At 35.4% G+C, this 14,363-nt stretch overlaps 1 protein-coding gene across 1 annotated transcript; it reads right to left on the bottom strand.

Annotated features, from left to right (window-relative positions):
- On the bottom strand, positions 1,065 to 10,016 carry LOC18772664 (DNA ligase 1). The gene is made up of 17 exons (XM_007207081.2): positions 8,940 to 10,016; positions 8,417 to 8,533; positions 7,619 to 7,720; positions 7,421 to 7,537; positions 6,927 to 7,157; positions 6,748 to 6,842; positions 6,147 to 6,234; positions 5,661 to 5,792; positions 4,570 to 4,682; positions 4,127 to 4,228; positions 3,979 to 4,040; positions 3,644 to 3,715; positions 3,467 to 3,540; positions 3,311 to 3,367; positions 1,946 to 2,023; positions 1,749 to 1,826; positions 1,065 to 1,662 (listed from the first exon to the last, which is right to left on the bottom strand). Exons 1-17 carry the CDS (start codon positions 9,720 to 9,722, stop codon positions 1,594 to 1,596), a joined length of 2,370 nt encoding a protein of 789 aa, XP_007207143.1. The 5' UTR covers positions 9,723 to 10,016; the 3' UTR covers positions 1,065 to 1,593.

Here is a 14,363-nt window from a genome sequence, read left to right on the forward strand (position 1 = left end):
TTTCAAGTGCAATTGATAGCAATAGGTTGCCCCTCAAAAATTTTGATAACAACACTGGTGTTATGTCTCATATAGTAATTCCAACTAACAAAAAGTTGGCAAGGTTGGCAAGTGTTCCAGCATCGTGAAGGTTTTTAAGTGGTAGCTAGAATAGCAAGCGTTGTAACAGCATTTATCCATGTGTCTGAACATTCGAATGCACGTCTTAATAAGTCTCGCAAACATATCTTGACAACTGGCCAAAGACTTAAACAATGTCGAAAGCAAAGCTCTATCCTTGTAAGGGCTCGTTTGGTGCATAGTATTGGATTAGACGGAATAACTCCTTATATTTAAGGCATTTTAAAGAAGAAATGAAATTTTTTTGACCAATTTGAAGGTAGAAGATGGATTACTCTTGGGAAAAAAAACTTGTCACAGCTAATCCCTACAAAATGATAGGATAACAAACACCAGCTTATAACTTGTACCTTCTAATCCCCAAAACGGAAAGAGGAATGCTAGCAACCTTCTTTCCTCCTTCAACATATCTCAGATTTAGTGGATAATATAATCCAATCCATTCCTAAGCACCAAACGAACCCCAAAAGTAATTGAGCATAGACAAGGAAATTGAAACTTTCATCAGGAATAAGTGTAGGACTGGTGGATAACCCACGTGAGGTTTGCGGAGGCAAATATGAAACCCAGAACTAGTTAGAATATTTAGGCCAAAAAATCCAAACCCAACAGCGGTGGCTACTTGATTTATTACTTGTTCAAGACGGCAGAAGCTTAAGGAATGGAAAGATTCAATGGTTCGATTGTGACCCACTTGACCAACAGCTCTTCGTTCAAAGGATTAAGACAAGACCTCCTCCCATCCTTTCAAAACTGGAAACGTCTTGTCTCTTCGTAATTATTAGAAATAGACTTCCACACCATTTTCTATACATTATACCTATGTGGTAGGGGTTGAAGGTTGAAGGTTGAGGGTTGATGCAGCCATGCAAGTAACACGGAGGAATTGTATTATTAGGCGCAAGAGCATGAAAAAGATGTAACGTGTAAATAAGACAACTGTATTTATGCAAAAATATGAAATGCAGACAAAATGTTTACTGTCAATATGTTAAAGAGTAGAAAGGATGACTCCGTAAGTTAATGTCAATATGTGTAGCTACTAGCTGTGGTGAAAATTCTCTCATCTTGTTGTTATCAACAGAATCACTGGCATTCAATTGAGACATGTCACAAATTATAAAAAACAAGATTAGTGTGTAGCTTAAAACATATAATATTCCTAAGTTGTGCTCATTAGAATTGCTAAGCCCATGACCCTTGGTTCAAGTGGTCAAGGGTACAGGATGAAACATTACCACTGATAATCTCAATGTTTGACTCCTCGGCATAGCTTCGGCCCTCTGGCACTATATTATTGGCGAACACGCTGACGGATGGCAACTGGGCCCTCATGCACTGGTTAAACCCTAATAGGCTTAAACTTATAAACATCACATTCAGATTACTCACATGGGCTGTACCAACAAGACTGCTGGTCTTTGCACATCAGACATCTCCAGAAATGAGAGAAATATAGCATAACTTTGCTCCTTAATCATCTTCGTTGTCATCTTGATTGTTCGAACGAGTGTTAGCTTGAGCAGAATACATCTCAGCAACCTGAAGTTTCAAAGAAGTGTAAGAGAATGCATATTCATATGTATAATATTGAATCAAAATGATTACATAACCAGAGTTATCTTCACCTGCGCAGATGATGAGGCTTGCTCTGGAGGTTTATCTTCCCGAACACGAACAAGACGTGGAAATCGAAGAGAAATACCCTAATTACATGTATACATGGAATTAGAGGAAGAAAACACATCATCTAATTTGCATTCCACAAAGTGATAGCAAATAGAATTATACAATGATAAGTACAATAAAATAAAATCCAGTGAACCTTATTAGGATCCACTATGCCAACTGCGGCGCGATGAACAGGGCTAATAGTCAAGTCCGCAGCTTTCACTTCCCAAACCTGGGAGAAATTACACCACAGGCAATATGAGAAGATGCTGTATCTTACAAGTCTACCCCTTTAAAACAAAAGTTTAGATAAACCCACGTAATTTTCCACAATTGCATTTTTTGACAACCAACAAACAGAAAACTAGAAGTAATAAATTTCATTAGCCTTCTAACTTCCTAATCCAGAAACTTCCCATCAATAGAGATTGAAGGGGAAAAAGAACTTAACCTGACAGAGCTGCATAAGACCTATCAAAATTACGGTGCAACAAATTTAATTATATTTTAAAAATAAAAGTAAACTTTCCCTAGGTAACACCAAATGCTCAGGGATTGAGTTCTGGCAAAACAGTTGCTAATTTGCTCAGTATATCACAGCATATTCTACCTGAATTATTAAGAAGAAAAGGGGGAGAAATGTCCACATGCATCTGTGAAGGTGAACAATATATTCTAATACAGCAAGAAAACACCACAAAATTTAATCTCGCATCTTTTTGGATCTTTAAAAAAAAATGACAATCACGGTAAATCGAACAAATTGGTTCACATTTCACCTTTTTAACATTTTTGTCCAAGATGAAGAATTCACTATTTTCCGAATGAAGATATGTCAATGTGCAAAGATACAAATAATGTTTATGACAACTGAGCCAACTTATTTTTCATTCATGCAAGATTTTAAGTTCTCAACTGTCGCATATAAAAAGTTTACTTTTACAAGCATGCCCCAGAAATGCTCTGAACTTTACAATGCTTAAAATTGCTGCTCCTCACACCATCTCTCCTGCTTATGCTGTTGCTCCTTTCCACAAATTTGTATTTTACCACTTTGATAGCCTCTTTAAATTGCTTGCCCAAATAAGTTTAAAATTATAGTGGACCTATCTCAACCCTTGGAAAAACTGTTAAAAAACTAATATCCATTAGGCAAATAATTTGAGAATAGCATCATTCCTGAAGTGAATTTTGATAAACGTTTACTTGTATTGAAGCAATATCCTATTAGGTCTATTATTTTCCCAACAGGTTCTACCTAGACAGCTTAAGAATCCAAACTACTTGGAGGAATCAACTAAACAATCCAGGAAGTGCTTACCTGAAAAATAATGTAAACTTCTTTGGGATTAGTTACATTTTAAAGGGGATTTTTTTTCTTTGTAAGCAATCAAGGGTCAAAAAACTTATAATCTCAATGTGGAAAAAAGAACTGGGTAACAAAAACTAAGCATAGAGGTAGTTCTATTAAAAAAAAAAAAGTTTATGCACAGCAAACACAAAAGGCGATGGTTATTACCTCAGAGGCATCAAACCATACATCAGGATTCATCGTCTCTGCATAACGATAGTATGACTGCAATTGACAAGAACGTAAAAATTAGCAAGAGAATCCACAGAACCAAATACATAAACAGTCTTTTGTGGCAAAATCTAAGTGGAAGAAAAAAAATACCTTAGGTTTGGGTATCACTTTAGTACGGAGACTGGCAGAACGTTCTTCAAGCATTGCTTCAGAGAATCCAGTGCCTGTAATGCATCAAGATATTAGGCAGACTGATCAGTAATAGGTAAAGGGACTTGGAAATCATAGTAAAGGCTGCCAACACATGCATAAACAAATTGCACTTACCTATTTTACAAATGCTTTGAAACTCTTCATTGTTGCTATCATAACAAGCAAGGAGGAAAGCACCATAGACACCTAAGGAAGACCAGATCATTATTATCACCTCCCCCTTGTCTTTCAATTTAAAATAAGATGGTGACAGTTTGAGGAAGAAGATAGCTGGGCCAATAAGATGAGGAGAAAAATGATAGATGCAAATGACCGGAAAACTTTTAAGGGCTTCCTTATTTCTTGGAAGAGAAAGCGGGGAGTTTTTTTAAATTAAATTCCACAGAAACAAACATTTGACCGGACAGTGCCTATTCATTCAACTGAAAATGATGTTTCATTACAGTTACCTGTACGTTTCCCCCGGCCATGGAAAGCAGCAATAGGTACCAAGTCTAGTGAGTCCCCAATACTGTATGTCACAGCAAGCCAATAAACAGAAATGAACAAAGCTTTATGAGGATTACTAAAATGGAAAACACTTGACATATCACTTACCTCTCCATATAATCTTTCTTCAATTTCAGCCAGTTAAGTGACCGCTTTGAAGGCTCGTAAGTAGCATCTTTGTTCAATGTTTTGATAATTAAACCCTCAGAACTGCATGCCAGGATGAAGGAATAACATAAAAAGTAATGGTTTAATGAGGATAAACTTTTACAAATAAAAAATTAACTGGAAAGTATGTGACAGGCCAAAGTGCAAATGAACTAAAAACAAATAAATGCTACTCAACAAAACTGATTTTAGCAAGCTAAAGGGATCTCTTCAAGAGTATATTACTATTATTATTTGCCACATTCATGAAATGTATTTGTGCAAAATTTGTGACCCTGCTGTAATACAAATGTATCATGAACACGTTTAGGAAATTTGAACTACTCCATCAGAAGGATCATATCCACTTGTCTCTTGAAAAATCAAAAGCACGAAGTGTATACCTTGAATCAACTGCAGCATCAAGAAACTTTTGTATTTCTTCAATATCATTTGATGTTATTGCTGTGGCAAACTGAAAAAATCCAGCTTCTTCCACAAAAGAGTCATAAAGACTCTGCACAAGACACACAACCACATGTAAGAATATATTAGTACTTTCTCGTGAAATAACAGAACAAGAATGAACAATGGTCGAAATCCAGAAATTTATTTGTATCAATGATACCTGCAACAGTAATAATGGTAGCACCTAAATTGAAAAGTTCAGTCAACAGGGCACCCTTCACATAATATCACTAAGATCAATATGAGTTAAGGATACTATCCAGCATAGATAGACACCCTTTTTCCGTCTTTTCTTGCAGTTTGTTGTTCACTTTCATTAAAGTTTAATTTTTCCTATAAAAAATAATACTTTTAACGCATCATCCTTTAAGACTAATAAAATACTAGAAAAAAGGAATACAAGTAACAGTACAGCTGGCTCTTTAAACTTTTTGCACTCCCCATTCTAGACACATGAAACTAATACATAGAATTGAAGTACTAGAAGTAAAGATCCAATAGCTCAACTCGTGAATAATACTACTGCCATTACTTTGCTACATGCACAAAAAACTTCTAAAATAAAACCTTTCCCTAGTATTTGGCAAGCAATAATTAACTTCTAGAATAATCCTTGTCAGCAGTATTTATTCCTAAAGGAAATTAGGGATGCCATTGCATGCCACACTACTCGCATTGGTTAGATACCAATCCAAACATTTCCCTGCTGCAAAAATTCAGGGAACCTATCAACATTTTGCCATCCACTGTGGACATAAAGTAATTTCAAACTTAAGTGTGAATGGGCATGACGAAAATAGACAAACCAATTACCTCCATACATCCTGACAATTCAAGAAAAGGAAAAAAAGAGAGTATAATTTCGACATCAGTTTTCACTCCACCTACAGTAAATAATCAGAAAGACATGTTGCTCCAACTTGGCAATATAAATCATGAATTTCTAGAGAAGCACAATTACTCCTATCCAGAAGAAAAATAGCAGTAAATTCTAAAATCTAATTGAGAAGAAAGGAAAAGAGTGTACCTCTCTACGAACTTTCAGTTGTTCCTGAATTAGTGGTTGTCCATTAAGATACAACATGTCAAAAGCAAATATGCAGACATCGACCTTAATATCACTCATGGCCACATTTTTACGAGCTCTAGTGCTGAGTACCTGCCATGATAGTTTCTCATAAAGAAATTTTCTATCTTAACTCAACATCATCAGTAGTAAATACTATACCTGGTGTTTAAAAAAAATATATATATATATATACAAATAAAATAAAATATATAAAAAAGTACTCACACAAGAAGAATATACTCACACACATAATCACATATGCATACTATTCAAAGAAGTGGGGAGGGCAAGAGTCAAACTTTTGGTAGGTATGAGGGTAACTGCTCTTCCAAAATTTTATGATCTATATTATTATATTAGAAATGCAATAATATAAATCATACAAATGTTTGAGATCTTTGTGAGACAATTACAATTCTGGAGTGGAATGTGAAAATAATTTACCTGGAAAGGAAGAATTTTCTGTTTTACACGGTCATAAGCAACCAATTCACAATCCAAAACAAATGACGTTACAGATGACTTCTTTAACCTGAAAGCTGACAGAAAGCATTAGCAACTGAAAAGTAAGCACAGTTGGTCTTTTGGATAACATGAAGCTGCAACCGTAGAGCTCTTTCATTATAAAAACTTTTCACAAGTTAACTAGTCAGATACAGATTGGAAAATTTCAAACCACAGATCGCCAGGCATTCATTTTATTACACTAACAGATGCCTTGACACCCATTTAGCAAGTCTTATTTTTCAGAAATATAAAATATTTAATTTTATTCAGTGCATTATGTATTATATGACATTAGTTACATTGATAGTGGCATAGTAATAGAACATAGATCCCAAAAGCAGTTTGAAAATTTAATCAGTAACCAACCAACTCTTTTACACATCACTTTTTGTTGGCACACCAAGAATTGCACAACTGATGGAATTACATGAAGATGTCAAAATATGGAACTTTTATTCTAGAGCACCACACTCCCTCAGATATTCTCACACCTAAATTCAATATGAAGTACCATATACAACCAAAGATAGAAGCCTACCTCGACACTGCAACAACAACATCAGGGAACTTTCCAGTGTTTCGTTCAGCATTTCGACTGTATATCTCAACAGAACCATCATCCATGTAATGTATCTGTAAGGGATGAGCATGTTACAGCACATAATATATCACAGGCGGAACAAAATTACATGTGGGATTTCAACTAGATGGTATAACCTGGGCACGTTCTCCATCATACTTGTATTCACAGGTGTATTCTGTATCCTGAAACTTCTGTACAATCTCAGATACACCTTTAGTTGGCTTTGCTAGCATAGGTCCCACTGGGACACCCAAAGTAAAGCTACATGTCTTCGGAAGATTCCACACACCACCACTTAAAAGGGCAGGGATGATTTTATCGTAATCAGGAAGTAGAGAGTACACTTGCTTAACAATCTTTGCAGCCTGATCAATCAAAATTGTAAAGAACTTATGACGAGAAAAACAAGAAACCACCAACACAAATTCAGCTCAGCTTGTATATATTCTCACAAATATCAAGAATAATGGTATAATAGCCAAAGGTCTTTGACACAAAAGATTCTGAACTCATAGTTCACTGCTAATTCAGTTTTAGGTAAAAAAATTCAGTATCCAGAAAATCTGATGGCAGGAAGATTCAGTATAAGTTATAACTCTATCATTTGACCCGACGAACCTAAACAGACCTCTTCTATAGGACTCTGAATATGAGAAGGTGGTGTAGAATGTTTTTCAGCATGCACTGCAGCTTGTCCCAATGCAGCTAAGAGAGTCTGCTCTGCCAACCCAATTCGCAACTTTGTCTACAAGAGAAAACCACTTAAACCTTACAATAGGCTAAAAGGAGTTAACAACTGAAATCTAGTATGTGATCAAACTGCAACCTGAAGTAAACGGATCAGATATTGAGGTTCACAATCAGTGGCAGCAACAAGAAGTGCCTTGATATGGTTCTTTTTCTTCTCCTGACTATCCTTCCCAGATTCCTATTAAATTTCAAAAGCACGGGGCAAGTTAATTACAAAATCAGTATCATAGAGTATAAAAAATTTAATCCCTCCACAAACTCTTCATATTTCCTGCCCCACCAGTAAATTTAGTGTAAAATGATCTAAGAGAAAACAATTCACCAGCTAATTACATTACATAGAGTACTTTACACTACAAAAGAAAAAAGAAACTCTCATTCATAAACTACATGACGAAAAATATGTTAATGCATGTACCAAAAAACCCCCCTTTTAGGTTCCATAAGGCATAATTTGAAATAAAAATAAAACCAAAAATACAGGCCTTCTAGAAAGAAAAAACTGCTTCCAAAGCAAAAGTAGTTTGACAAGGAAAGAAACAGACAAGCATGGGCGCCGAGGCCTTGGAGGCAATTAATAAGCTATACTTATGAAGGACTTTGATCACCATGACATTTGACACTCCCACATTGTTTTGCAATTGGGATAACTTCCCAACACAATGCATATATAAAACGTAGATATAAAGTCCAAAGTATCATTGCATGGAGTGGTAAAAGGTTAGAGTACTAGACCCAAAAACGAAAAAAATCAATTGAGGAAACAAAATTGTACTTACCAAGTCCAGTTTCCTGTAAGACAAAAAAAAGCATCCAAATCAATGTATCAATTTATTAAAATTAAGGATTTTAAGTGTGGAAATATGAAGATCACCTTAGCAAGTTGACGAAATGTACTGAAAACCTTGGTGACAGTTAACGAATCAGGCTTGCGCATCATAGATTGAGATGAACGGCTTGCTTTTGCAACAAGACCCAAATCTCCCAATTCCTATCAATGTGAACCCCAATTATCATTAGAGGAAAGAAAAAGGAAATGCAGTCATAAACAAAAAGTTAAACACTGTTGAATAACAAATCCTACATAAATCAGACAAGTTCCAGGAAGATTTGAAAGAAGAATGCATGTGATGGGACATCAACTCAAATATAGCCCTTGAACCATCATAGAACAAAGGACATACACATCCTCAAAAAATTTCAATGCAACCTCACTCGATAAAGAATGAAATAAATCAACAAATTCGAGCAGAGCTTTATTAACTTTCTTGTTGTTTCATCCTCCTACATTATATGATGGACTAGATTGTGCATAAACAACAACCGCATTAATGATTGATCACACAAAACTCGATACATACTCAATAAAAAACGCACAAAACCCACATGGAAATTACCTTGTATTGTTTCTTAACATGTGCTTCAGTCCTCCCACAAGCCTCTGCAAGCGCCTTGATAATCGAAGCATCCCCAATTCCAAGCTCCAATCCCTCATGCGCCGGCGCAATCCGATTTGCTGCCAGATAAACCACGGGCACCAAATCCTCAGGCGTGGTGTGCATTACAGTCCTCAACAGGTTACACACTATATCCGTGATCACAATCCGACCCGTCTCGTTAGCAATCAAATCAAAAGCCAAACAAACAAACGCAAACGGAACCCTCTCGCCCTCGCCCCAATTCGCCATCAATTTCGGGTCAAAGTCACCGGCTTTCTTCTTCAACAGAGCGATTCGGCTCTTCAATTCCGCCATCCGCTCCTGAGCACCTGCCGCCGCGCACACTTTTTTCGCGAGGGGAACCACCTGGCCGCCATTACTAGAACTTTCTAGAGCTTCTTTGACTTCCTTGGATTCTGGGGCTTGGGTTGGACTGCCATTTTCGGGTTTCAATAGCAATTGGGGGTTTTCAATAGGGTTAGGTTCTAGGGTTTTTCGCTTCTTGGAGGGTGAAGCTTGGGGCTTTTTCTTGGCGGCGGCGGCGCGAGCGCCGGACATGAGAGCGTCGAAGGCGGAGGGGCGAGAGGACATGGCGCGAAGATTAGGGTTTTTCGGGGAGAGGGAAATGAGGGTGAGAGAGAGAGAAGAGGGTTTGGAGCGGAAGAGAGAAATGGAGGTGCTGAGATGGTGGACAGAGTGTGGGCGTAGGCAATAGCATGAACACAGTGATCGGGAGAGCATCAAATGGAGAAGAATTGGGGGAAAATAGTGGGTTTTCTGGACAAAGGTCTGAGAGAGTGAGACTGAATATAGAAATGGCGGGAAGGATTAAGGTGCTTGCTTAACTATCAAGATTCAAGAACAAGATTTTCTTTTTCTTTTTTCTTTTAAATAATTATTTTGTCTAAGCATAAGAACAAGATGTTTTGTTTACAGCTGCTTTTTATTGGGTTAATCTACAAAGCTTGTTACACAAGATGCTTTAAGTTTAACTTATAAAAAAAAAAAGTTTTATTTGTTATAAAGTAAGGAGTGAAGTCCACATGAATAAAGTACGGGAGTATTAGTCAGAAGATGAAATTATGATATTGGGATGAATGATGATGTTGGGAGAAAATGTTGAAGATGCATCCACGGGAGGCCATTCTAATTGCTTATAAATAGGCTTCTTCTTAAGTTGTAAAATACACAACCAATTAGAAGAGAAGAGAGTCAGAGTCAGAGAAGAAAAGAGAGAGTGAGTTCTATCTTAGAAGAAATTTTGTCGGTGTAAACACCACAAAGAGCAAATATAATTCCACTCCCAATATACTCATAATATTTAGTGGTACTTCTCATATTCTCTGATTATTCTAGTTCTATAACATTATTCAATTTTTTATATATATTTATTATAGGCCATATGGGTTTCTAAGCAGTCTTCTAGTCTACAACCATCTACGAGGGCACTATTGAAACAATTGATATTTGAATGAGTTTTCTTCAAACATTGTCTGGGAACTCAAAGTATGACAATGGATCTATGTGGCACTTGGTTACAGTGACGGACTTATTAAGGCGCGATGAGGTGTAGTTGCATCTTCTTTTGTCGGAAAAACTATTATAGGTGCTGCATATTGCACATTTGCTCAACCGAAGAGGTGTACTCTAGGTGTTTGACTATATATAAATCCTAACTAACATTACACCTTCGTTAAAAAATTCCTAATTCCGCCAGTGCTTGGTTATAAAATTTTGCCTCACCAAAAGCTTGTGACTTTGAAGGAGGCAAATAATTTAAGTAACTACTTTTTTAATATTTACCTTTTTAAAAATAATTTACATTGAATTTTAAACACCAAAATAAAATGTCTCACATGTTTTTAGCGAGGCATTTTTTGTTGTTGTCGTGTTCAAGGTAATTTATGTCTTACCGGGTTGTAACATGGTCTATTAAGGCTTGTAAATGCATTTATCCACATGTGAGGTTATTTTCGCCTTAGTTTGAAATTCTAATATCATCCATTAGAGCTGCAAACTGACATGCGGCACGATATATTAGTGTTTTGAAACAGACGAAATATAAGAGCATAATTGTATTTACTCTTAGAGCACCTCCACACCCCAAAAGGCAAGAGTAAGACAAAGACAAGACAAGGTTTGTCATTATTTACGTGAATAGTGGCAGCATTGCTTTTTTTGTTTTCACCCAAAGGGTAAGGGCAATTACTATTCACTTTAATTTATTTTCTATTTTTTATACTTAAACTATTAATTTTGGTGTGGGAAGTAAAGAATATGATTAGGTATTTATTTATAAAAAAAATTGAAATATTTGGTATTTTTTTAGTTTTTTTCTATCTTTTTTTTCGTTGTTGAGGTCATCAATGACCTCAGCAAACTCAGGCAAGATTTGCCTTTGGGCCTACTCAAGCTTGTGGAGCCCACCAGCTGCCCAGTCTTGCTCTTGCGCGTTGGAGCCAATTGTTGGGCCTAGGCCCCCTCATGCCCGGGCAAAAGAGGTGCGCTGAAAATGCCCTTATGATACTACACGTGATAGTATTGTTTTCTCTCTTTTATGAGACTTTTTATTGATGCTTTTATCACTCTTCTCTGAATATGATCTTTAAGGCATTCTCGAGTGCCTGTTTATAAGCAAAAATATGATGGCATATCCGTGAAAATCACAATAATAAGAAGGAAAGTTGAATTCTATCTGATTTTCAGGTCAAAAGTTACATGCAATTTGCAAAGTTATTGCACACACCACCCCCTCTCATGCCATAGCTTCACTTTGCATCAAGTGATTCCATTTGTTTCTCATCGTGGAGCATCCACATTTATATTACAACAATTAGTTTATTTTTCTTGTGGTCTAGTAAGTGTGAAAATGAGGGCCAATTTGTTGCTAATTTGATACTCTGCATATCCTTTTTATTCTTTTCATGCATTGCCGCATGCATTGACTATGTGGTTAGGTGGAATTGTAAGCACTAATACTTTAGATGATGTCTCATTTTCTTGCCATAGAGGTGACAAAGAGTACAATCTCAACCTCACCTGCTCGTTTTAAAATACTGGTTGCTGTGTTCTCAGGTTAGTGGCTTAATGCAGCAAATTTCATTCATGTTGGCTTCTGATTTGGGGCTCGACCAACCTGCAAATTTGAATATCATTCAATGATAAACTCATAGAAAAATGGATGAACATTCAACACGCAAAGAAAAAGGTCATGCGTCCTGCATCAAGTATTATTTCATTAAAATGATGTTGAAATTTTTAGAGCATATTTGAAACTGTTTTTTAAATGAGTTTTTCACACATAAAACACTTATGATTTTGTTTGACAAAAAAGTCAAAGTTTTTTTTCTAGGTCATAAAAACGTTTTCTAATACTTCTCCAAGACGCACTTCCAAGTACTTTTTTTAATAAGCAATTTGATTTTTTTAAAAAATTTCGACGTGCTTCTAATAAAAGCGCATCTAGAAAACATACTTATAAACAGTAAATTTAAGTTTTAGCGCATCTAGAAAAAGCACTTATGAACAAAATTATTTCATACATAAAGCAGTTCAGTTCCTGACCATCGCTTCCAATAGGTAGGTACCGAAGTTTTTCATTTTTATGAAATTTCTTTTCACTTTCCTCCTCCTATTCTCTCCTATCCCTTTCCTTCATCCCCATTTTTCTGTTCCCTCAAAACCATGGCATTATCAATGCCAATAAAATAAAATCCTCAAAATAAATAACAAAAATATCATCATTTTAATTCTTAAAATTGCTGAAGATAATAAAAATAAAAAAGTAGATGAGTGGGGGAAATAAATGCATAAATAGAAATGTTTTGTTTTTATGTAAAGCTTAGACTAAATTAAATACAGTGTTTGACAGTTCCAATTGATTGATAATAATAGGGCAATGCAATTCAATGCCCTCCACGCCATGTCTTGGGGATTATTAATTCTTTAATTTGACAGGTTTGGACCACATTGTTTGTGATAAGCATGAATTAATGTACGGGTTTAAGAACATTACAAATTATTAGGCCAAGTGGATTATTCCAAAATGATAAAAGCACAATCATTCTGTCTTGTAGCATCAGTGCATACGTGCATATAACGGAGGAGCGCTAACTATCTTCTCTTATACGTTTTTCATTCATTTTATACCACGTGTATTCTACTTATATATATATTCTATGTATTTAATGCAAAGTACAAATATTTTCCTTGTAAAGAAGATATATATTTTTTTGAATGCATTAAATACATAAATTTATATGTGAATGGAATACATATGGCAAAGTACAAATATTTTCCTTGGTTTTGTAGTGACAAGTTCTACACACAAGCTCCTAAGAGGATCTCCAACAGCTTTCGAATTCTAAAATAGGTGAGCCATATCAGAAAAACTCTCTCCAACAGTCTCTTCAACCTCAGTCATCAAAGATGCAACCTCTTTGTCTCTCTTTAGGACTTGTAAGTTGACTTTGACTCTTCAAACATTTAATTTTACTTTGGAAAAACAGAACCTACTTTGAAAATGTTAAAAACATACCGTTTTTCTTTTCATATAATAAATACATAGACATTTTTCACATGTTTTTATATTTTTTATTCATTTCCATGATATTGCATTAATTGAATTGAAAAGTTTGTTGGAGCAAAAATTATTCAAGTAGCATATAAATATTTTCAAATTGCCACATAGGTCAACAAACTTCAATTTGAAAAGTTTAATTTACTACTACTGTTGGAGGTACTCTAATATATCGTATCAAAGTCATGTTTCACCACACAATTAGACCAGATTTCACTCAGATCTTTCAGCCTTAATTTTTTTTTTAAAATGAGTTTATTGAGGGAAATTACTTTAACAAAACACAAACTGGTATCATATCAATAGCATAGTTTCATAGCTATAGAACATTAAAAAATTTCAACATAAAAAAAAAAGGAGTGTTTTACCAGATGTGTGAGAATAAGTTTGTGAAAAGTTAATATTACCACAGAGAGAGTAGACCTAGAATACTTTAAAACAAAATCTAGACTTCAACGCCTTTTTGATTATCAATATAAAACACACATTCCAACCAGGACAAAAAAAAACTGTTGATGCTGAAGAGTTTGAAAGGAGATAGTAAGTCATCGTAGATTATTTGACAATATTACATTGTTGTCTGTGTCTACATCCAACTCTTTTAATAATTTTGATGTAGAAACCAAGTTGGGATTTAGAAAAACTAGGGGAAAATTATTGTTGCTTATACTCGATAGTCCGGAAGACATAAATAATTGGAGTTTAATTAATCAACTATAATTAATTAATGATTCTTAACTCATTTGTTAGGTGAAATATTGTCTACTCTTATCACCATCGTCAGGGTAAACTCACAACCTCGA

The sequence above is a fragment of the Prunus persica genome, chromosome G6 (assembly GCF_000346465.2).
Source record: "Prunus persica cultivar Lovell chromosome G6, Prunus_persica_NCBIv2, whole genome shotgun sequence".
NCBI classification, from domain to species: Eukaryota; Viridiplantae; Streptophyta; class Magnoliopsida; order Rosales; family Rosaceae; genus Prunus; species Prunus persica.